Source organism: Macrobrachium rosenbergii, chromosome 55, assembly GCF_040412425.1.
Source record: "Macrobrachium rosenbergii isolate ZJJX-2024 chromosome 55, ASM4041242v1, whole genome shotgun sequence".
In the NCBI taxonomy this organism is placed as follows: Eukaryota; Metazoa; Arthropoda; class Malacostraca; order Decapoda; family Palaemonidae; genus Macrobrachium; species Macrobrachium rosenbergii.
Window position 1 is genome coordinate 49,669,085 of NC_089795.1, and position 26,414 is coordinate 49,695,498.

General features: G+C 35.3%; 1 protein-coding gene across 2 annotated transcripts; it reads left to right on the plus strand.

Moving 5' to 3' along the window:
- On the plus strand, positions 1 to 25,111 carry LOC136835217 (ankyrin repeat family A protein 2-like). Of its 2 annotated transcripts, XM_067098461.1 has the most exons (8): positions 1 to 109; positions 4,918 to 5,034; positions 7,224 to 7,302; positions 16,358 to 16,484; positions 17,110 to 17,228; positions 18,264 to 18,368; positions 22,764 to 22,911; positions 23,285 to 25,111. In XM_067098461.1, exons 3-8 carry the CDS (start codon positions 7,279 to 7,281, stop codon positions 23,332 to 23,334), a joined length of 573 nt encoding a protein of 190 aa, XP_066954562.1. In that variant the 5' UTR covers positions 1 to 109; positions 4,918 to 5,034; positions 7,224 to 7,278; the 3' UTR covers positions 23,335 to 25,111. The 2 variants fall into 2 exon arrangements, with proteins under 2 accessions (XP_066954562.1, XP_066954561.1); XM_067098460.1 differs by lacking the exon at positions 7,224 to 7,302 and having other exon boundaries at positions 2 to 109.
- Positions 25,112 to 26,414: the final 1,303 nt, after the last annotated feature.

Here is a 26,414-nt window from a genome sequence, read left to right on the forward strand (position 1 = left end):
ACTTAGGTGGAATACATGACGTCGTGTCCTACTCCACGAGGTAGAACACGGTAACATATATAAACAAAGAACAGCTGATCATCCCGTGGATTGTGACTTGAATGCATTTGTAAGTTTTACCAGTTATGTTGGTTTAATGGGTTTTTGCTAATAATATTGAAATTTTAGATATAGTTTATCATGTTTTGGTTAAAGACAGGAAGTTAATAATTTGATTATAAGCAATATAACAAGGCAATAACCTTTGCTTAGACACCTGTCAGGCTAGAAGGCATGTATGTCTATTATGGGTTAAGTTATAGTTCGTATATGACATTAAAAAATAATAGTATAAGAAAATGGTATCTCAAGGAGCTTATGAAGCGGATGTATGTTTATCATAGGGTATTTTATTAATGGCAATTCTGTAGAAGAGCTTAGTCAGCTTTTTTGCATAATGAAGTGTGTTGATTTGTATAGCAGTGTATATTTACATGAGAATGGGGAACGTCTTAGTCATCCAACAAGGATGGTTAGTTTGATCAAATTTTACTATGACCCAAACCATTTTTTGCATATTTGACATGAAAGTTTAATTTTTCTGTTTAGCTGTGTGCTTTGATTGTTTCTGACCTTTGTTTTTTTTTCAGCAAATGACCTAACATACCACACTTAAACTTAACCTAGCCTAAGGTACCAGGTCCTTGCCCAAGTACATGATGTTGGTTTGAAAACATTTCCATGACCTTACTTTAATCTAATTGAGAATTATCAGTGGGATTAAGGTTATTTGTATTTCACTCATTTTGTATTTTCACCCACCTAAAAACTCCACTTTGCACTTTGCCAAATTGTAGGATATGAGGGTGAGGTCCACCATCATTGAACATACTCATTTGCTGACCACCACGAAACAAATGTCAGAAATGTTTAAAGCACACATTAAAACAAAGAAAACTATATTACAGTACAGTAATGGTTTAAAGTAACTTAACCTGACTTAAGCTAACGTAACCTGGGTCCTAGCATATCTGACTGATGGCTTTGCCTTCCCCTCTCCCCACCTTATAAAGCATTAAGCCTAACCTAAGGTAGTGTGTCATGTTCTTCAGGATTAAAGGAGGCTTTGCCAGCCCCTCCCCTTCCAACTTAACCTGACCAAGAGCACCATAAGTTTAATAGAAATGTAAATTTGGCTTACCTACATACATAGTTTTTTTTTTTTTTAACCCACCCAAACTAAGACTAAGGTTTCCCAGAGAAATTTCCATTTTTGTTACACCTTTGGTTGTGTAGTAGCCTAAGTTAACCAACCATTTCCCTCAGGATTGAATGTCAAATTCATCAACATTGTATCAGAAATCATCCAAAAATTGTTTTAAATTATTTACTTTGTGTTACTGAATGCATTACCCCATGAAATCTTTGTTTTATAAAATTTTGAGGGTGTGAATACCATTATCCCTTTTTGTCATATCTCCAGCCATGAGAATAGCAAATTTATAATAAATCAACTCAACATGCAGTATAATTTTACAGTACCTTATTTGGTGTTCTGTATTTTTACCTTGTTTGAATTTTCATAGTAGAGGCAAACCATACATCTGTGTGTTACCTGTTTAAGTCTTAACAGTAGGCACTTTATCTTGTCAGTTGCTTAAAGCATTAATCCATATAAAATAGGGAAAAAAATGGTGCTAAGTTATAGAATGAAAGACAACTGATGGTTCTTGGTTGAAAAATAGGTAATTGTCGCTTAAAAATATAATCACATAGTGATGAATTATACTCATAGAGTATGTCATTCAGTTCTGAGATAGATACTTCATAAATATTAAAGTTAATGCAAATGAGTGCTTCTCAAAATATAGGTAGGATGCAGAAATCATAGCTTTCGTAATATTGTTTTGTGGAGCTCTTTAATGTATATTCATTTTAATGTCCTGCCCTATCTGTTTTTTTTTATAATTTTAATGAGCCAGTCTAAACCAGACATTCTTTCTATAAAAACTGCAATGATGAAAACATTCAAAATATTCTTGAAAAAATTCCCAGTTAATCAGAGTCAAACAAGGTGGACCTATGACTAAATGAAACTAGTACTCTACGAAACTAATGCCACCTGGTTGGAAAAATATGGAAGGAACATCACTTGTTGACTGACAAAATGGTAAGAATGTACCATTAACCATTTTGTCAGTCAACCAGTGATGTTCCTTCCATATTTTTCCAGCCAGGTGGCATCAGTTTCATAGAATTTTAGTTTCATTTAGTCATGGGTCCACCTTGTTTGACTCTGATTAAATGGGAATTTTTAAAAGAATATTTTGGATATTTTCATCACTGCAGTTTTTTTAGAAAGAATGTCTGGTGTTGATTGGCTCATTTAGTATCCTTTGTCAAAAAGATTATGTACTCAGGAAAGAAATATAAATTTGGAAATCCACATGTTCTGAAAATGACAAATATTGTGGAGGGAAGGAATTCTAAATGTGAAATTTCGTTTTCTGATAGTTTATATTATTTTGATAAAATGTTAGATAGACCCATTACAACTGCTTATAACATCCAACAACAGTGGAAGACCACAGTGGAGTCTCGTCCCCATAGTCAGGATAGGTTATTGAGTGGCTAGGTATTTAACCAAATATAGCTTGTGTATGATTCATGTCACTGAAGACCAGGTTAGGTAAGGGTGGACAGACAAGGGGATGAAGCCCTAACCCTGATCAGGTAAGTCCCATTACTCTGAAGTTAAATTAGTTTAAGCTGTATATAACTTACATGCTCCTAAATCAGATTGGTTGGGGAGGAAGACAGAGTTCCCCCACAGTCAAGTAGTACATAGTATCTTAGGTTAGGTGAGGATGAATCTCTATATTTCACTCATTTTATTTTCCCCTCCCAATCCAAAAACTTGGTTTCCTGTTGTAGTTCCCCATCATCATTAGGTATTGATTGGTGTAATGGGCAAACCAAGCATTTCTGACAAATTATTTTCTTCATTAAAACTACATTTAAAACTGTCAGTTAATTCACATACATGCTGCATTCTAGGTTTAAAAGTATAATTTACAAAATAATTGGTAAAAATATATAAGGATTCTTTCGTTTTTTATGTGTTTTTCTTTCATTTCTGGAATCTCCCTACAGATCTTTGTCTTGTTACTTTAGATCTCCTGACTTACTGAACATTTGTTTCTCATTCTACATTATCATATCACTAAAGAGAGAATAGAATATACCTTGTATGATTAAGGGGCTCCACACCCTAACTTATGCCAGGGTATCCTACCTGTCCAGGGGAGGGCTTTATTCTTCCTAGACCTCCATTTAAGCAAAATCAAAGGGTACAACTAATGTAACTTGGAGTGCAGTATCTTGCCTGTTTTTGTTCCCCTCCCCCAACTTACATTTGCTCTCACTCCGTACCCTATACCGTACTTCAGATGTGTTCCAGAACTTAAGCATTTAGCTAAGAAACTCTTCACATATATAAAAAAGAACCTCCCTTATAAGAATCTTCATGTGTAGGTGTTATGTATGTTCAAGACTAGAAAATGGCATGTTACTTTCCCATAACTGTCAAATTTGCCAAACGCTTCACATACAAGTTATGCTACTCTATTAGCATTTGCCAAAGAAGTATGCTTTTTTGTAGTTCATGAAAGTAGAGTAAAAACATTTCTATTATGTCATGGTGTCAAGCTGAAGACTGAGAGGCAGTATTTTTGAGAAAGTCCTGGTTTTGTGAAAAGTAAAGACTCTAATTCTCATTTACTATCCCCATATTGGTTGAAATCACCTCTCATCATTACCTGGGTGTAGAGAAAATAATGAAACCCAGAAGCAGATGATTGGTATTTGTAGAAGAAGGCAACCAGAGCTGTTTCTGGTTTAAGTCAAAAGATATCAAAAAGAAGTGAAGATGCTTTTTCAGTTGTAACTGGGCAACATCACTGCACACAGACATTGACAAGACTGTTTGGCATTGCATAAGACATGAGGATCTAAACACTCAGTGGACAGTGTTGATAAATGTACTGTATTGTGCTTATTGTGGCTGGGAGTTGTGTGTAGTCAACTGTACAGTAATCACACTCTCTACACTGCATTAGTAATGGGGTTAACTTTATAAAACTGTTTCACACTGCATTAGTAATGGGGTTAACTTTATAAAACTGTTTCCAGCATGTGGTTTGGGAATATTTTTGGTGTTTTGGAGAAAGACTTGAAAAATGGAAACTGAGAACACTATATTCCTTATTTGGAATGAATACATTGTATTTCCATATCCCTTGTGAAAACCATAGGTTTATTAAAACAAGAGCTAGATTATTACAGACATTCTTCTGATTGTAGAACATTATTTTTCTGAGAACTTGAAATGGCTTTCATCTATGTGCACCTTTCTCGAAGACTTCAGCTTACATAAAAATCACTCTAAAATTAGAAAGCGTTGAGCCCCATTAGTGATTAGACATCATTTTTATATAAATGCTGTTTTGAAAGTCAAAGTGGGTCAGCCATAGCTGGACAATGTGGGTGTCAATTAGTAATATGCATAACCCGACTGTGAGTCTCTCTCTCTCTCTCTCTCTCTCTCTCTCTCTCTCTCTCTCTCTCTCTCTCTCTCTCTCTCTCTCTCTCTCAAGCACACATACTTCATCAAAGAATCTTCTACCTTTTTGCTAAATCAAATCAAAACTGTTCCACATGCTGAAAAATGGGGAAAAAAATTAAAGTTAAGGATTCTATTGCTTGAAATGTAGACATATAGAAAAGTTTTAGGCAAGAAAATTTGTTGGATTTGAGAATAATAAGTGATTGTTGTACTAAATTTTTGGTGAGTACCTTTTAAACTGTTTTTCATTTTTACCAGAGGTTATGCAATATACTGTACTTTACGTTAATGTTTACACAAATTCCTGTTGATAGGACATGAGTTCTTCATCTGAGGAGGATGGGACGTTGGTGGTCAAAGAAGAGGAACTGGAGAATGATGGGGAACTGTGGGATTCCCATCCAAGGAGATCAGCATTTTCTCCGTACAGGGTAATAGCATTGGCTCTTACTGAATTTTTCTGCACCTCATTAGCAAATTTACAGTACAGAAATATGTTAATTTATCTATTAATTTTTCCATGGAAAGACATTATTATTTTTAATGTAATTATATTTTTTATGTAATTACTATATGACTTTTAGGAAAATTTGTGGAATACCTTGTCTGTTAACTTATTATAAAATGAAAATGAATGAATATTTGGCCTAGCTTCAAGGAACTTACTTTTTCTCCCTAATTTGAGCTGCCCTCTTGATAAGTTTGGGTTAGTTTGTTGCTGTTTAACTGATGATTATATATTTTTTGAGATTTTAAGAAAGCTGATTAATTTACATATCACTTCATTTGGTATGAAGGTAGAAATTAGGGGTCTAAAAATTGGACAAGGCTTAAATTTTGCAACTACTCTGCCTGGCTTCAGGTAATTGGCAGGGACTAGTTGCCATGCTAATGGGTAAAAGCTGTCTTTATAGTTTACAGTACACATGACAATTGTTGATGTAGGAATTTTAGAAGGAAAATATTATAGCTACTTAAGGATTAAACCATTTACAATATATGTGGTATGTGCTGAACAGGTGAATTCCTGAGCTTTTATTACATAGACTGTTTATAGAGCATTATGCCAAGTTTTTTTGTGTTTTGTACTTTGCTTTTGACTGTGCCATGTACAAACCTCATATTACACATATTCTGCTATGTGCAATACACTTTTTACCGGAGAGTTGAGAAAGCATGAGCAGGTGAATATTCCACCCTTGAAGTTACAGCCTTACAATCACTGGGATTAGGATTTGTTAACTACAGTATACCCTTTCTCTTTGTGAGCTCTTCATTTTAGCTCCTGGGTAAGTTGCATTAGTGGTTGAGTATTTTTTAAAGTTTTGGAGGTGCAGTTTGGTTTGAACCACAATGAGTTGTTTGATGTAATAGTTAATGACTGTTGTAGGAGTATGAGGTAATATTTGAAGAAGTTCCTTTATTAGCACACCAGGGAGGAGGAAGTAACACATCTTTTTAAAAACTTGACTTTAGCTAATGGTGCCATTTGATGTGTGATGCACAAGTAGCTTCAAAGTTTTGTATTTGAAGAACACAAATCATTTTGAAGTACTGTATGTATATTTTTTTTTGCAGAGTATCATTATCCCCAATAACAGGAGTATTTGAGCATTAAGTTAACATCTGAGTAAGACCCTTTTTTGATTCTTGTTTCCCTGATTGCTGAAGGAAGAACTGCATATTATACACTGGGATAGTTTCCTAATCACTTAAAATTGTTATTTGTGTAGACAATTTTCTTGTCATAACTGTAGGATATTATTGGATTTTGTCGTTACAAATTATGACTGTAGAAAATCTGCATTGGTATACATTTTTTTGAACACCTTGTGATTGTCTCAAAATTTATGGTTAAAACATTTAGTATGTTTGTTGTGTGAATTAGGCAGTTGTTTCTGTCTGAATGTACACACTCATGAAAGGTCTGTACTCTTGTATAAAGAACCTTGTATTAGTTTCAGTTGGTATGGTGTATTGCTAATATTCCATAGAGATAAATTTCAAAGTTGGATGTGTCTTATTTTGGCATTTCAATTTTGTAATATCTTTTTGTAGTTAAGATGTGGATTGAGTACTTCATGTAGTGTTAATAAGTCAATATATTACTTTGTTATGCAGTATGTCAAGTCAGTGAATAGCTAGCCAGACTAGATTTGGCAAATGATGAATATTAGTGACACAAACATAGTACTGTATTATGGTACTTTTTAGTTGCATAATAATAAGGAAATAAGATGAAAATAATTGCTAACTTGTGTACTATACAGCACTTAATTGATCCCTGGAAGTGTTTCATGTAAATCATATGCCAGAATCATTTCTGTAGTGTACCTTTGATAAGGAAAAGCCAAATGTTAGTGATTATGTAAAGGATTTACTTTGAAAACATTAAGTAAGTTTACACTAAAATGTGTTTGTTGAAGTTTGATTTGTTTGCTATTGTGTGGTAATTAGACATATGAGATGCACACTTGTAAGTATAGTTTTGTCAGCATAAACCAAGGATAAACTACGTTCTTAATATATCTAAAACAAAGGTTTTATTGAAATGATATTGTATTTTAACTTTGAAGTAATGCTTCCTTAAGAAATAAGTGCATCAACATTCTCTCCTTAGATAGCAGAGGACCTCGAAAACTTCAGGACAAGGAAGGGATGTTTATCAGCAGCTCATGAAGAATCGTGTTGCTACTCGCGTATGCATCTGACCTTATTGTTCCAAATTTTATTCCTGCATCCACTTGTTGGGCAGTTTATTCTCCCCACTCTAGTCACTGTATTCTCCCAAAGTAGCGTTCTTCCCTAGTCTGAGCACCTCGGTTTTTACTTTACATTTACATATTGCACAGAGTATCTTTCTTTCTTGTAATATTGTTTTCAGTGTATGTAACCATAAGGCAAAGCTACTGATTAGTTGTAATTACTGCATATCTTGTAGTGAACCTTCAAGAGCTGCTCTTTGATCAGGTAGTCGAGGCATTTCATCATCTTCATTTTGGTTTCTCACACTGTCTTAAAAAATGCCAGAAGCTAGGGTACTGGGAAGATAATGGGTAAAACTTAATGAAGGTTTCATGGTATGACCAATTTTCAGGTACAGTAGTACTTATTTTATCAGTGGAGACTGTTTAATCTGATTTTTACTGTTTAATCTGAATTTTTACTAGCCTGTCAATCATAACCTAACCTCTACAGGGGCTCTTTATGCCTACCTAACCCATTCTAGGACACCTCAAGACTCCCAGATTTGCTATCATTAAATATTGAAATGGTCATGAAGCTATCGTAAAGTTTAACCCACAATACTCTGTAGTTTTACATCTATTACCTGCGTAGATTTTTATCCCATTACTTTAAGTGCATGTATTTGAATGGTGTAAAGCATGTAGTATAATGTACAGTATCATATTTTTCAAGGTTTTGTCATTGGAATTTTGCACACTGCCATTATGATCCTCTTACTTCTCAGTGCCTTATATTCTGTTGATACTGTGCCTTCTCAGCGTAGTTTTGTGCACTGCTTTCGTCTGGGTTTGATTCTTTTATGAAGATTTTTACTTGGTTTCTATGGTACTGAGGATGCCAGGTAGATTTGATTTTGGGTTAGAGCATGTTTGTGGTTTCTTTGACTCTATAATTTTTTTATCAAAGAAAATGTCTGTGCAATTTAGCGTATTTTCTCTTTTTATAATTGAAATGGGAATCTGGAAACTTTAATACTATATATATAAATATATATAGATAGATGAAAAAATCTTCTATGCTAATTTTTCCTATAAAAGTTATTAAATTTTTAAGCTGTAGTAAGTTCATTCCTGCTGCTGTGAGACTGTCCAGTCTGAAGTTAATGTCAAGGTGCCAGTATCTGTAGGTTTATGTGGGACTGGTTCAGAAAATTTTGAACACTTCAGAGACAAGTAATCCTAGTGTTACTTTCAGTGCCTTTAAGTTACTTTATACAGTGCCTTTAAGTTACTTTATAATTTATATACAACAGCCTGCTGTTTAGGAATTTATACACTGCAGCCCTAAAGCATACAGAACAGTTTTTTCACATTTTGTTTCGTGCTCATTGGTAGTTGTGCAAATTTTTAGGTGCTTTTCAGTTTTGAAACGGATATTGGTTTGAGACCAGCTATGCTTCTTATATTGTTACTACAGTACTGTATAGTATTGTACAGTATTACTAAATTAAAATAGAATTTAGAAAATTTAAGACTTTAAGAAAAGTTATTAGATTGGCAAGTTGCATAAAAATATGTTTTCAATTTTTAACTATAGGGTATCTTCATTTGCATTGTGATCATTTTGAATATGTATACTTCATCAGAACACTTGAAAGTTATTTTTTTTTCACTTTCACGAATTAACCTACTGGCAACTTTAAATAAATCATGGGTTCTATAAAATTCAAATTTTATACTGTTACTTCAGTTTGAAAACATTGGGTGGACAGACCATTTTACCATATATTGCTATAAATGGTGGGCTGTCATTTTATGATAGGCAAGATGTTTCTCATCAGGAGAAAAACCTATTTAACCTGCTGGAGGATCTAATTTTTGTAATGGTTGTGGTCAGGGTGAGTCTGTCATCTCTGATGGAAAGTCATTTACATGTAACCTGTCCCATGTTGTCATGAGCAAAGAAAGAAATGGGCCTCTCTTTCTCCCTCCCTATCGCATATGCGGAGATGCCTAATGTGATCAAATCAGAGACTGAAGGATGTAGATTTCTTCTGTAGCACATCTGCACAAGAATTTGGGAAGTGCTCGGAAAAAAGAGTTTAGGGAAAAATGAACACATCACACTTCAAATCAAGACCTTTCATTGCTGACACTTAAAGATGAGTTATGCAGTTAGGGAGTGGCAAAAGGAAGCACTAAGATCAAACTCTTTGATAAGGAGCTGCTCACCTTAGCTTACTTTGAAAGACACAGTGACATGAAAATTATCCCAGGAAAATTAGCAAGGAGGGTTGCCTTTATCCATGTCAACAATAACTACAGGACAAATCCCAAAGAGACAGTGTACAACCTTTATCAACAATCAGTGGTAAAGATGATTCTTGATCTTTAGTGGCAATGGCGGACATGAGAGTGAGAACTGATATTGTTCCAGATGTTGCCAGTGCAAATAATAAAAGAAAAAGTTATGCAATACTGCTTGGTATGATAATATGACATGGAAAAAGGAATATGCAGTAAAAGATTCCATTAGGAATTCTAGTACTGTATTGTGGTTACTAGCAAGGACCTTTTAAGCATCTACAAGCCAGATGTGGACTACTAGTATGGTAATTGATGCTAGGGCTTTGCTGCTGGAGCCATCTACAGCTCCCAGGTTCCCATTTTAGCTACAGATGGGACACTGATCAGTAGAGTTAGGAGATTACCTTCTAACTTCGAAATCTAGCTTTTGAATGCAGAGGTTCCTTTTCCTTTCAGTCGTCTACAAGTTTGGTGACTGCTCATTGCTATATTACCATGCTCCTGCTCCATTCAGTCATATTTTTAAGGCCTGTAAACTTTTCATTCAGGCAAGTGTCGATGTTTCCCTTTGTATATGGCCCCCTCTTTTTCATCTTAATTTTTTTCTCATTTTACGGATGTGAATTAGATAAAGGCATCAGAGCGCCAGTAGGGCATACATGCCTTTATTCGCCCTTAAAAGTGAAGGTGAAAAGTGTGATTTTCTTTTTATTACCTGCTTCACCACCAGATCAATTGTCCTCATCATAATGGGATATCAGTGGAAAGCATATCAATGACTGTGTTGGATGCCTTGAGACTTTTGAATTTAGATGTCAGCTCATGAATGTGAAACTTGAATGGCTCCTGCAAAGATCAGAGAACACTTGTGAGTTTTCATGTCATTTTGTTTCTAACTGCTGTATACTTTCAGAAATTGCCTTGTAGGAAGTATTTGTATCCTTTATTTTGTATAAAATGAGAAAGTTCTTCATTGAGAGTGGGTAGAGCTCTCACTAACACGCTGTTGGCTCCAGCGTTCAACTCTCGACGGCCAATGAAGAATTAGAGGAATTTATTTCTGGTGATAGAAATTCATTTCTTGTCATAATGTGGTTCAGTTCCTACTAAGCTGTGGAGTCCCTTTGCTAGGTAACCAGTTGGTTCTTAGCCACATGCAAAATAAATCTAATCCATCCGGGCCAGCCCTAGGAAAGAGCTGTTAATCAGCTCAGTGGTCTGTTAAACTAAGATATTTAACTTTGTATAAAATGAGGATTACCCTTTCAAGCATCCATTGTAATGATATTTGCATTATTTTCTTGGCAGCATTTTATGATACCCCACGGATTATGTGTTTATATACTTAAGATTTGAAAGCCTTTTTGTTAGACCAGTTATTAGAAAGCAGTTAACTCATGTTCATATTTCTTCAATCCACCAAATGTTAGGTAATTGAACATTACAGTCATAAGCTTTTGTTTCATTATTTTATCCATGGGAACAAAGCATGACAGTAACTGTTCAATTTCCAACATTTGTGGATTGAAGAAATATAAACCTTTAGAAGTTAACCAGTTAACTACTATGCTGGTTTCAACAAAAAGGCATTAAATGAATCTATAAGTATATAAACAATCCGTGGGAGTATCATAAATGTATATAAAATAATGCAAATGCCATTACAATGACACTTGGAAAGGGTAATCCTCATTATATGAAAACAAGAATTACAGAATCACTTCCACCAAAAGAGCAATTTCTGAAAAGTCAAAGAGTTAGAACAAAATGATACGAAAAACTAATAAGTGTTATGATCTTTGCAGGAGCATTCAGTTCACATTCATGAGATGACATCACAACTAAAGTCTCAAGGCACCCAAATACAGTCATTGTTATGCTTTCCACCGATATCCTCACTGTTGATGAGGACAATTATCTGTGATGAAGCCGGTGATAAAAATCACCACACTTTTTCACCTTCACTTTTTAAGGTGAATAAAGGCATGTATACCCTATTGTACTCTGGATGCTCTTTACCTAGTTCACATCTGATAGAAATGAGAAAAAAATTATGATGAAAAGAGGTGGGGGCAGGGGGCATACAAAGGGAACCATAGACTCTTCCTGAATGAAAAAGTTTACAGATCTTAAAAATATGACTTTAAATTGAGTTCAGGAGCATGGCAATGCAGCAATGAGCAGTCACCAAACTTGCTGATTGACTGAAAGGAAATGGAACCCTCTCATTAAAAAAGCAGATTTCAAGTTGAGATTATAATGCAAAAGAAAATAAAATTTGATTTAACCTATAAAATGAAAGTTAGCACGGTAATAACAAAAAATCCTTTTCTGCTTACAGTTTTAATTATTCATGTCAGTATCCCACATGATTGCTGTTTGCTGTTGGGACATAAAATTAGGACATAAGCACAACTCATCAGAGAACAGTGAAAAACAACTGATGAGTAACTTCTCTATTCCAGGCAGATATAGACTAAAAATAGACTTTTAAGGCTTCTTTAACCAATGAAGGACTACTGCGTCCATATAATGGATGACTTCATTGCTTTCAACTTGTGAGCATCTATATTGTGGATGCATTTTTTCCCTCCTTCCTCCTCACATCGCATGGTTTTAGCTCGGCCTTCTATCGACGCCACAGGTTACTGTAGCCATTCAACGATGCGTTTAGAGAATAAAGTTGCCAAAATTTTATAATTTGAGGTTATAGGAGTGTTATGAGCATGCGCGGTTGAGGTGGGTGGGGCTGTCTGGCTTATCAATCTGGTTTTTGTTCTATGCCGGCCCAGTAAAGTTAACTTTTTATATGCAAGTAAGTGTTGTCTTGTTATGCTGATGATTTAGACAGCCATAGTAGTATGATAGTGATGACTATATCAGCGATAGTGACGCTTTATGATGGCAGATCTGACATTGAACCTGGTGCTTCATCCTGGGCACGTGTTTATCTGCCTGAAGGGCATTGATTGTGGAGTGATTTTGTTTTTACCCAAAGAAATGTAGGTGCCGTCTAACCTGGCATATACATGGCCAGACATTGAACTGACTGGAATAAGGTTCTGATCTGGTGAATTAAATCGGCTACCTAGCGACTGTGGAATGAGGTAAGATGCAGCACCGTGACTGAGAGACTTCGGTAATGTGTGAAAATCATCTACTGGATGGCTTATCAGTATTTTGAAGATAAGTAACATGTTATTTAGAACTGAAATATCTATAAGATTACTATAAATTTTCTTCCAGTAAAATTTACTATAAATTTCTTCCAACAAATTTATAGTAATCTTCCTGAATATTTCCAGTTCTAAATGCTGCAGTTATCAGCAAAATTTTTTCAATAAAATTTATGTAATCTTATAGATATTTAAATTTCTAAATGCTTATGTTATTTATCAGCAAAATACTGATAAATACCATCCAAGCAAGATGATTTTTATGATATTATTGAAAGTCTGTTAGTCCACGGGTGCTGCATCTTACCCTCTCATTCCCACAGTCGATGGCAATTTCTAATTCACCACAACCTTATTCCAGTCAGTTCAACCTGGTTCCAAACCATGTATATATGATTTGGATGGTTGCAAGCAAAGATTGCAATGTGCTGTTTGTCCCCCAAGCATTCTACAGATTGGTGCCCTGGTGCAATGCTGGCATTCATGACAATGCTGGCCAAAGCTGCAACATTACTTCAGGTGGAAAGGTCGTCCAAGAGGAAACATGAGCGATGATGACCACGAAGACTCTCAATAAATTCAGTGCTCTAATCTACATGTGAAGAAGCCTCATTCTTGAGTTCGTGGGTATCAGAATTATATACTTCGAGTTATTTATGTAAATAATTCAAATTACTACATGGTGAAAAGTGTCACTTGATATGTTGATACATAATTTTTTTACTATGCCTATTACTGACAGAATATTTTGTTTTTTCTAGACTTTTTCAAAACTAAATTCTTTAGAAAATTAACACTAATAAAACAAATAGGAATAATAAGTTTTTGTAATAATCCAGCTTCAGCTATTTTATTTTTTTGCAGCTTGTAATTTCTGAAGAATTTCCTATGTTGTACCCAAACTAATTAACAATACTGTATATAATAAAATGAATAGCACATTCAAAAGTTCATCTTCTTGAGTTTCAATGATACCAAATACTTATAAATTCAGACAAAAATAATATTTTACAGTTTTTTCTTGTTTTTTTAAATATCAATACACAGCCATGCGTCCTTTACGGCTTTGCCGGCCATTGTGGGTTAATGGGACTTTGGGTGTTTTCCCCTCCACAATTAAATCAGTAATCTGGTGCTTTTTATGTAAGTTTTCTCCAGCATCCTCCTTATGCAGCAACTGGGAGCAAACAGTGTTTGCTGGTTAGTGCACTAATAGGGCAAACACACCTGTGGTCTATTCTGTGATTCCATTCTGCAAGGTTAGAATGTTTGGTTTGTATTTTGCAAGATACAAGAATTATTTTTGAATATTTTTGTATATTGTATATCAGAAGAGATTTTGTACCATAATTTCCCTTTTTCCTACTTATCCATCTAGTGCATTCATAGAAATAATAATAATAATACAGGTTATGGTTGCCTACTAGGCCAAGAGTGTGAAAGCTTTCTCAGTTATGTATTATCATTGCACAAAGAAGTCCAAATTCCTCTGCTGATCCATCAAATGAACCCGAACCTGCTGACTATGAAACACTGGAAAGCATTTGAACAAGTAACTAATGGGACACCCAACAGATGTGGCACTATGAGGGCATTTGGGAACAGGAATGAGGAATGGAAGCGAATTATTTTCTTGAGCATAGGTAAGGTCTTCATATTCTATTATTGTTAAGAGAGAGTGATCGTAGTTGTTTTGTTAATGACACTGGGTTTGAGGAGTAAATGTGCTACCAAGATATACCTCTTGCCGCAGGTATGGGTTGCATCATCCTTAAACCTTTGTATAGACTGTATGTTAATTTAAAAAGTGTCACACACCATAATATTGTTTGTGGATTAATAGTTTTTTCATGACCATGGGCATTCTACATTAACTATAATCATAATTGGATAGGTAAAGATTATTCAATTCTGGCGCATTTTCATTGCTGTAACCTCACACCATCAACAAAACCGCCAAGCAATACATACGGAAAAAAACATTCACTAGTTACGTCTGTTAGACTACCACTTACCAGAAACACTCTCTCTCTCTCTCTCTCTCTCTCTCTCTCTCTCTCTCTCTCTCTCTCTCTCTCTCTCTCTCTCTCTCTCTCTCTCTCTCCCTATCAATTTTTTCTGTCTTTATCTCTGTGCTATTATTAATATTTTTCTCCACTTCTTTCTTTGTATCTTTTTTTACTGAATATGAATTTGTTACATTGATGAAATTATGTATAAGCCATAATTTGTGTCTAAAACCCCAGCATTCAGTTGTCATCACCTATATTGCCCACCTTCACTATGGATGTTGGCCCCAATCATGATATAACTAAATATAACAGATCTATGAATGTTTACATATAGAGGATGCACCAGCAGCAGTTTGTGGTTGCTGCCTCTTGAATGTAAGTGAACTGAAAATTTTGCTAATTTGCTGCGATAAATGTTAGTTTTTTTTTAAGAGGAGGCATGCAGATTATAGAACACCACTGTAAACACTGTTGCTGAAATGTTTTGTATCAATCTTGTGGACAGTCATGTCTGTTGATAAGATACAATAATCCATAGGAAATACTAATTCATGATACTGACTTCTTAAGCACTTTTATTCTCACGTTTATTTTGCATATTTCCTTAACTGCAGATTTTACACTCAAACCCAGTATCATCAACAACAAAAACTTTACGATCACTTTCTAAACGATATTAGAATATGGAGACTTTACTCTATGCTCAAGAAAAATACCCGCTTCCCACTCCTCCTTCCTTTTCCCATGTGCCCTTACCGTGCAACATCTGTTGGGTGTTCCATTAGTTACTTGTTTAAGTGCTTCTGAAAATTTCTCACCCTTAGTGTACTAGTATTTCTAACATAAATTTGATACCCATAAAATAGAAGTGTTTTCTATGAATAGGTTTAAAAGTTCACAAATACTTTTCTTCCTTACATACAACCTTGGGTTTAGAATACAGGGCAGTCTTCTTACTCATCAAGTATTTTTTGTTTGATTAGTTTGCACAATTGCCGACTTGACTTTATCCACATGAGTTGATAATGAAAAGTCATTAGTGGTAGATCATGCAAACTTGTAACCATTCCTCTTAATGTAATTTTTGTTTGACAATTCCAAGTGGTTGAGCAAATGTAGAATTCTGGGTTTGTGTTATGGGAAACACCAGAATTATTTTGGATTATGTAATTTCCCTAATTTCTTACCCTCCATCTATTGCATGTATAGAAACACAGTACAGTACAGTACTATTAATCTCTCATCATTCCTGCAGTCTTTCTTGAATGATTGGTGTTTGTGAGTACAGCACTAGTTTTGCCTATTTAGGTTCTTGTTTACTTAATTCCCTATGTGGAAAGCCTGTTTTTTATAGCTTCATTTTCACTTAAATTCAGTTCGTAATGAATTTATAGGAAAAAATTCTTTTGACACCTAAAAGGGACTATTTCTTTCAGTTTTGTTGCAGGGCTTGTTGTATATTCAATATTGTTTGTTTAATGCTGTAAGAGTTGTTTGTATTACAGTACTGTATGTGATCTCTCAAAATACTTGATAGCTCTGATGTTGATGTAGTTTGTGCCTTACTTACAGCCAGTGACTGTATTGACAAATCTTCAGCGTGGCAATATCCAGACTCAGACTGCTCAAGTTCAACCGGAGGAGATCACTCTACACACACGTGCAGCTATGGGAGAACTTTCGTCGGATGATCTTGTAGGTAAGTTGTTTTAGCATCCTTTTCACATTTTGTTGTGTGATTGCTGGCCTTTTTGTTTGATGGACTTTGTATAAATGGAACACCTTGCATAAAGGACCACTTACACTCCATTTGACAAAGTTGTCATGACTTTGGTAATAATCTATATTCTGTGATATGAAAATGAATTGAAAAAGATCCTGTGTAGTATATTCTTTGTATGTAGAAATGTATAGATAATTCATTGGCAAGTTCAAAGATTGTGACTGATATCACAGGTTCATAATTTTTGCATTTTGCTAAATGTTTTTAGCTCACGTGTCTAGACTTGAAAAACTCTTTGAAAGGCCATATCTTCCTTAGGGATAAGAAAGGGGGAAGGCTTTTGTTTGCATGTCACAAACCCTTTAGTCAGCAACTATGAGCCTTGTCAGGTTTTTCTTGATAATAGCTTTCAGAACTTTCCTAACATGCATAGCTGACCAATGTTCTGATTTTGTGATATAAGCTTTGGGTTAGTAACCTTTTACAAAGATGTTTTACACAGACGTATTCTTACAGTTAGTGCTCAGTCAGAACTATGCTAAACCACTTCTGTAATAGTCTTGAAAAGCTAACTTATGTTTGTTTTACCCTTTTCGTCCAGGGATTGATGTTGATGAAGTTGACAGCAATGGTTTTACTCCAGTTATGTGGGCAGCCTCGTATGGTCAATTACCAACTGTAAAGGTTTTGGTACAGCACAGTGCAAATATATCCTTGGAAGTAAGTACCCATGACATGTTCATTAGAAGTTGTGTGTCAGAGAAATTACAAATTGAGTGGAAATATACTACTGTAGATGCTCATATTCTAAAAGCCTGTGAAGGTGTTCAGTACAAGGCAGGATCTCATACTAAAAATTTTTGTTGTTTCGGAGTCGACTAGATATGTAATCTGTAGAGACAGTGTAATACCTGAAAGTATTTGTGCTGGAACCTCCAATGTTATAAATAGTTCATGTGTTTGCAGCTTTCACCTTAAATATTTTAATGGTTTAAATTAAGTGCTTTCCTATGATAGACAAACTTCCTATTTGTTATTTTGAAATTTCCATTCACAGCACATGAAGGTCAGCTGTCAGTTGATATTGAAAAAAATAATTTTAGTTAGTTTCCTTGTCAAGCATCTTTTTACACGACCCTTCTCTTGGTCAAGAATGGTTAGGTTTTTGTTGCCAGGGGCAGTGATCTTGCCTCTTCCATCTGTTGCCTCTTGGAAAAAAATCTAGTATGCCTTTTTATAAATTTGTTTTTATAATGACAAAAGATCATAAAATTTCCTGAATTCGTGGAGTTAGTGGAATTTTTATGACTGGAGAGTTAGTGCAGTAATGCCTGTTTCACGGTCTGATAGAACAGTTTTGAGCTTGGGTTTGAAGTCTTTGCTTTAAAAAAAAATAAATTACTTAAATAGAATTTAACCTAGTGGCTGGTGCAAATGGTAGTTTGTTGTAACAAAACCATAAATTAATGACAAAAACTAATTTTCTTCAGGAAGCATTGTGTTTCTGTGCTTGGATAGTTGATCAACAATGATTGAGTCCGTAATTTGTATGTTACAGTGCTGGCCTTGCAGTTGGAGAACTTGAGCAATGTTGGTTAATGTCAACATTTATATAAGTGAATGACAGGAAATTTTCAAATAATTTTTAGGAATTCTAATTGCTCTTAAGTGATTTCCTTTTATATTTAAAGGAATTCTTGTTATCCTGAAATGACTTCCAGATACTGTTTTTTCATGAGTTTTGTTAATTCTCAGGGTGAAGATGGCGAAACCCCTCTTCTTCTTGCTGCTAGCAATGGGCATCATGAAATAGTCAAGCTATTGATTGATTGTGGAAGCGATCCTAATCATGTTGATCACGTAAGTTTTACAATGACCATATTGGGATTTTATGATAATGAAATTGTGTTTATTTATTAAAAAGAAAGGTGAGCTACCGTGCTTCGTTACTATCTAGTTTTAGGAATATTTTTGGTGAAATGACTTAAGTTTTATTAAATAAATTACAGCATGAAGTTTGTTGGGAAGGTTTACATATTAAATATAATGAAAACATACATAATGACAGGAGATTTTGGGAAGGTGTGGCTACAGAATGTTAAGATTTTTAGGCGGAGCAATTAGATTTCCATGCTTTTGTGAAAACTTTATTACTATGACACATATTTTATTTTAGAATATAGAGATAGAGTCAAGACCCTTGGTACTGGGACAAGTGCAATGATCACTACGTACTTAAAGGAAGTTGAAGTCAGGGTCGAAGTCTTTTTTTTTTTTTTGAGCACCCTGTCAGTCTAGCCTCGCACAGGAACCCAGTCAACCAGCGGTGGACTTGCCTCGAACAGGCAGTTCCTGATCAGGGCTGCCATTTTTTTTCCATATGATCAGTGCAGCCAACATATCTCTGCTGATCAGGGCTACCAATATAGTGCTTTTATTCAGGGGAATCAGGGCTATCAGTACATATCACTCTTGATCAGGACTGCCAACATATCTTTTCTGATAAGGGTTGAGGACCTCATTGAAACTGGATGGTATCTAGCAGAGTTATTTATTCAAAGAAATACAAGCTTTCCAGGACTGACAGTCCTCATTGTCAAGTATCCGTAGAATGACTGGACACGTAGACCAGCTGTATTTATATCTGTATAGGGGAGTGGATTAAAGTCCTTGTTTCTGTTATTACCCTTCTTCTCCTGTGTGGTCCCACTCTCGTGACCTTGGCCTTTCTCTGCCGACTGATTATGGTACTTTATGTTTTGTATCTGTTGCCTGCTTCGTTCTTTGCATGATTTTCCACTTTCACTGAAGTAACGCTCTTCACAGTCTAGACATGCTGCCATATATACCCCCCTTACCTCTTCCCCCTCTACTAACTTTTTATTTCTAACTTTTATTCCTAATGGTGTTTTTGTAACTGCCTATCAATTTTAAATTATCTAGCCTCCTGTTGATGGGTGTAATACTGTAGTGTTGTTGTCGGAGACAGTAATTATTTTCTTCCTTTTCAAATGTTCCTTTTCTATCCCTTCGCTCTCCCCAAAATAATTTTTTCTTGCCTTAAATGTGTGCCCGTTCCCACCAATATTTAGGGTATCCTAATCTCCTAAAACTCTCCCTCAGATATTCCAGCTCTTCATCCAAGAATTTGGGACTGCAAATCCTATAAGCCCAGATGGCCAACCCTGTCATTACTCCCATTTTAATTTCTTTCTTATGACTGGAGAACATATGTATCTATGAATTAGTGTGTCTTCTTCCTTGATTTTCACTTCAATGCACTACTACATTGATTTTCACTTCACTGCACTTCTGCAGTGATTTTTGCTTCATTACTCTCCAGTATTCATTTCCACTAAAGTGCACAACTGCAGTGATTTTCACTTCACTGCACTTCTGCATTGATTTCAAATTCAGTGCGCTTCTGCATTGATTACCACTTCAGACACTTCTGCATTGATTTCCACTTCAGTACACTAATGCATTAATTTCCACTAAAGTGCACTTCTGCATTGATTACCGCTTCCATGCACTTCTGCATTGATTTCCACTTCAATGCACTTCTGCATTGATTTATGCTTCATTCCCCTTCTGCATTGATTTTCACCTAATGCACTTCTGAGTTGATTTCTACTTCATTGCACTTTGCATTAATTTCTGCTTTAATGCACTTCTGCGTTGATTACCACTTTATTGCACTTCTGCATTGTTTTCCACTTCATTGCACTTCTACATTGATTTCTACTTCATCCTAATTCTGTATTGATTTGCACTATATTGCACTTCTACATGTATTGCCACTTCAGTGCACTTCTCCATTGATTTCCACATCACTGCACTTCTGCATTGATTTCCACTTCATTCCACTTCTGCATTGGTTTCTACTAGATTGCTCTTAATGCATTTATTTCAACTTCATTTCACTTATTCACTGATTTCCACTTCACTGCACTTCTGCATTGATTTCAGCTCCATTCCACTTCTGCATTGGTTTCTACTACATTGCACTTCTGCATCAATTTCTTCTTCATTTCACTTGTGCACTGATTTCTACTTCACTGCACTTCTGCATTGATTTACTTATTTCACATCTGCAATGATTTCCACTCCATTGCACTTCTGCATTGATTTCCACTTTATTCCACTTGCGCATTCATTTCAGTTCATTTCATTTTTACATAGATTTCTACTTCTTTGCATTCCTGCATTGATTTTTACTTCATAGCAATTCTGCATTGGTTTCCACTTCACTGTACATTTGAATTGATTTTAGTTTCATTACATTTTTTCATTGATTTCCACTTCAGTGCACACACATTGCATTGATTTCCACTTCAGTGCACTCCTGCTTTGATTTCCACTTCAGTGCACTTCTGCATTGGTTTCTACTTCATTGCACTTCTTCATTGGTTTCCACTTCACTGCACTTCTGCATTGATTTCCACTTCAATGCACTTTGCATTGATTTCCACTTCATTATACATATGCATTGATTTTTACTTCATTGCACTTCTGCATCAATTTATGCTTCATTTCACTTCTACATTGATTTCTACTTCATTGCACTTCTGCAGTGACTTTTACTTCATTGCACGTTTGCATTGATTTCCACTTAAATGCACTTCTGCATTGATTTCCGTGTCAGTGCACTCTGCATTGATTTCCACTTCAATGTACATCTGAATTAATTTCTAGTTCAGTACACTTCTGCATTGATTGTGGAAATCCAAATGAGATGTCATATAAATGAGGCATTATTGGCTTTATGCTTAATATAATTCTTAAATAAAGTCAGTATTGTTCATTAATCTCAAAATATGAATTTTTGAATTCAAACCAGCACTGAGTTTACTTTCTGTTCTGACTTCAGCTTACCCAAAGGTAGTTATTATAGTACAGTGGAGATAAACCCTTTATGGTAGTTACTTTGTCACTCTAAAAGAGTCATTTATCTGTTACACACTCCAATCTCTGAACTACTATATAATGTAAATAGATTAATACCCACAATAAAAAAAGCAAAGTATTTATTTTAATTACTTCCTGGAAAAGCATGATAAAGAATACCAACTTTAAAAAATCCCAGAAAACTGAAACAACTAGTTCTTGACAGATCACATAGGCTAAGTGTCCTCACAATTTAAAATTGTGATGTGGACTTAATCATCAAGAGGTGAAAGTAAAAATGAAAGAATCATTTTAGTTTTCTAGGATTTTTTAAGGTTGATAAATATACTTTTCTGGTATTCTTTATCATACTTTTCCAGGAAATAATTAAAATAAATACTTTGCTTCTATTTTAGTTTTCTGTAAAAAAAAACTCTTGTGACGGCTTTGTCTGTCTGTCTGCACTTTTTCTGTCTGCCCTCAGACTTAGAAACTACTGAGGCTAGAGGGCTGCAAACTCTTATGTTGATTATCCACCCTCCAAACCCTCTAGCCTCATTAGTTTTTATTTTATTTAAGGTTAAAGTTAACCATAATTGTACTTCTGGCACCCCCATAGGTACTAACAACACAGGCCACCACTGGACCGTGGCCAAGTTTCATGGGTCACAGGTAAGAATTTCATGAGCCATGGCTGAGGCTACCACTGGACCATAGCTAAGTTTCATGGGCTGAGGTTGTACAGAAAATTCAGTTGCTCCAAAGAAACTTTGGCACATTTTCTACTTGTTTCTCATGGGTATTGATCTACTGTACTTACATTATATGATAGTCCAGAGATTGGACTGTGTAAAAGATAAGTGACTATTTCATAGTGGAAAAGTAACTCCCACAAAGGGTTTATCTCTCCTCTACTATCCAGACTCTTCATTGGTATTGAAACTAGATTGAGAAATTTTTATGAATTCTTTTTATGCATCATTTGATAATATTCATTACTGTCATAGCTGCAGCTTTGAGACCTTCATCCCTGTCGGGGGGGACAGTGCCGTCAGTACACCTCACGCAGTGCACTATAGGTATTACTTAAGGTTCTTTGCAGCGTCCCTTCGGCCCCTAGCTACAACCCTTTTCATTCCTTATACTGTACTTCCATCCATATTTTCTTTCTTCCACCTTACTTTCCACCTTTTCCTAACAGATGATTCATAGTACAACTGTGAGATTTTCCTCCTGCTACACCTTTCAAATCTTTATACTGTACTGTAATTTTTGTTTCAGTGCTGAATGACCTTATAGGTCCCAATGCTTGGCCTTTGGTGAATTCTGTATTTTATTCTTGAGAACTCCACCAACATTCTATTTCAGATGGGTAATTCGGCACTTATGTATGCTGCACATGGTGACCACTCACACTGTGCCAATGAACTCCTGGAGCACGGAGCTGATATCACACTGACAAATGTGTCAGGCTCGTCTGCATTTGGCATTTGTGTTGCCAGGGGTAGCAAACAAGGTATGAAAATATCCAAGACTTCATTAAGTTAATCTAGAAAGTTTTGCTAATTTTATATCATTTTATTGAATTTTCATTTTTTTATTATGTAATGCACATGTAATCATAGTTCTTTTTAGTGAAATACAAAATTTACAACATTGTTAATTTGCAAAAATTTCAACAAAGTTGGGTGGTTGGGTGCTGTAACACACATACTGTGTTGTTGGGTAAATTTACTGAAATTGATGATAAATTTTGAGGTAGGTGATATCTGTACTACAGAAATCTTAATAGATTGCAAAGCAAGAATGAATTTGCTGTTTCTATATTGCCGACCAATTTGCTTAATACTTACAATAATGAAATTAAATGATAGTTTCTTACCCTACAGTTCAGCTGGTAATGGAACGCCACCTTCTCAAGTTGTTGGAACCATCGTGAGGTTGCAAAAATCATATTTGTAAAACTCCTCATATGTATACAGTATATATTTTCTAATCTAGTTTTAAAGACACACGCACTATACATACTGCTTATCATGTAAGCTGTCAGTTAAGTTTGTTGTTCATTTCATATTTTATTTCTAGTTACTGATATATATACATCACTTAAGTTCATGGGTTTTATGCTAATGTAAATGTATACTGCATTATTTACTGTTTGTTAACATTTTTTAATGTGCCAAATACTTCCGTGTGTTTATACGAGGGACTGATCTCCTTGTTTTATTCTTCATGATACCTGGAATGGAAATAGACAGAGGAATTCTTGTGTTGCTTCCTTGGTTAAGTATCCATACTGATTAGAAGGAGTCTCCAACACCAGTTGTGTCATTGACATGCATAGTGGTTAGCAGAGCTTTTTCTATAGCTATTGCAGCATCAGTTTTTTCTTCATCATCCTTTATATATTGTAAGTACAATGATGTTGTTTCTGTAGGGATTTAACTTGACACTGCTTGAAGTATAGTTTGGTATGTTTTTTCATATGTGATATTTGCTTCGTGTTATTAGTTTTTAATTACTCCCGTAATTTTGTAAAATTTACTACAGAGGCGTCAGATGCAGGCCCAAATTCAGGCTGAGAATGAAGGGTCAGTAGCTATGTAACCCAAATTTATAATTCACAATAGCAAGCACATATATGATTACTCACACAAGGTAAGGCAAAATTTACATGTTTTATTTCAGCAAAAAACTGTCCAAGAAGCAAATATGTAGTATGAAATTATTTTACAAAAGTTTCTTTTATATAAGGTTGATTTTCTAAAAACTCCTTTTAATACTATACAGATAAGGCACATCTTGCCAATTGTGATTCCCAGTCAAACAAGAAGCTGAATTTTGTAACCTTTTATTTTATCTTGGGAGTTTCACCTTTTGGCCACACTAGGGTTGTTTACTTCAGCTAAGCATTGAGATAAAGGGGCCATTCCTGGCAGTCACTATGTAATATAAGAGGCAGTTTGGAACATCAGATCACTTTAACTTTTAGATTTAGTTTTTCTCTTGTATTAATATAAGCATAATTCTGTATTAACAAAGTAGGCGTGCTTTATAATCTAAGATACTTTTTGTATTAATGCTGTACATTGCAAAATGTGAGAAGAGATTGTATTAAAAAAATGTATTTTTATTTGGAGGTATTCCTTAATTGTGTAAGATGTAAACAAATTCATATAAACCATAGATAACCCTCTCTATTATATAATTAGGTGTATGATGTTATTTGTTATTCAGTTAGAAATGTGCTATAATGGTCTTTTGACTATTCTGCTTTTGAAAGCAGCAGGTTTTCAAGGTATCAGAGGCAGCATTGTTCTCCCGCTAGAGAAATACAGATTTGTCAAGGACAGCATCATTCACATGATCCGTGAGCAGGTATCACTTGCACAGTACCTACTATGGCATCGTTAAGCTTGAGTGATCATTTTGAGAGTTTCCTGTACTCAGATTCCTTGAGGTCTCAGTTTTGTCTATGTTATCAAACCACATTAAGCCATTTCTTACAAATTCTTTGTGTAAAACTAAGTGAGTTGACAATCTTAAGGTGAATTCTGAAAAACTGCATTGGATTTTTAAGAGAATCATTGTACTTGCATTATAGTATATATTAGAGTGTTGAGATGTACAGGGTATGGTTAGATAGATTTCTGTATTCTTCTATCACAATGTAATCATTTTGAAAATGTCTGTTAAATATAGTGCAAGTGTTGGTGGTGAGGCTTTTAATCTTAAGGATTTGTACATGTGGCTCTACGAAACTGGACAAGGTGCTGCAAAGCAACATAAGTTGGAAGTAGTATTGCCAAGGCACTCTACTCATCCAATCAGTAGTGTCTGGTGCCTTCAGAAGAAAGATGCTATTATTGTGGGTGGTCAGTGTTTCTATCTTTGTTTCTACTCTTCTGCCAAGGTAAGTGACCCAGCCATGAAGGAAATGCAGAGGTAAGCATATTCAAATAGGAGTTAAGCTGCTCCCAAAGTACAAATAGGTGTTAGGCCAGTATGTGAGCCCAAATGATAACTACAAAGGCTTGATCATGGTGACTAAGAAGCTAGCAAATGTTTGATTTTTAGCAGATTGTGTGAAGCACTGTACTGAGAGGGCTACCAGGATAATCCTGGAGTTACTGAGTCAGTTAATGACTTTCTGTAGTACCAACCAAGTCATGAACAGGAATATGGGCTGTTTCTAGAAGATGATGTTTTAAAAAAAATCTGTTGCACATTGCAAAAACAATTCCTGGCTTCAAGGCTCCTGGGAGCATATTAATGTATGATGTTTCTAAATACCAAAAAAGATCTGAAGCTAATGCCCCTTTCCATGCATCATTCCCAAAATTTAAAAGTACTAAATGGATTTAAAAAGGAGCAGCTTTGTGTCATCTGGAAGCAAGGGACAGTTGATGTATGATTGTTATTCTAAGCCTCCCAAAATCACTTTGCATTGAACTAGTGGACCAAAAGATTAGATTTTGGCCATTACAGGATCACTGCATATTGGAGTGGTTGTGACTGAAAAAAGATGCCATAGTCTCTTGATAATTGATATGAGTCCAGTCTTTTAGGCTGAACACTGGAGGAAGTTGAGGCATCAAGTATGTCACATGTCTTCCTGCAGTTAAGAGCATCTGTAAGGACATCTTCATGTTGTCTCAGGAGGGCTTGTTGAAAGAACTGTGTTGAGGTAATCTAGTCACAGCAAGGTGCTGGCTGTAAAGGAATCAGTGATCAAGCGGGCATATTCATGGAAAATGAAGATTCCAGGGAAGAGGCAGAGGCACCAAAGTGTTAAGACATAGTCTTTGGGCTAACTTCACACTGTTTGAGGAGTCCTTTAACTTTGTGATGGAGACTGATTCTAACACTTCTAGGAGCTAGAATACTGTATGTACTGCATCTGCACTGTGGTGGAGCAGTAAAATGTCTGCCAGTGATTTAATCATTATTCAGACCAGTTGCTGCTCTCCCTCCTTCCTTGTAAACTGCCTCCTCTCCATTCCTAAATCTTTGACATCA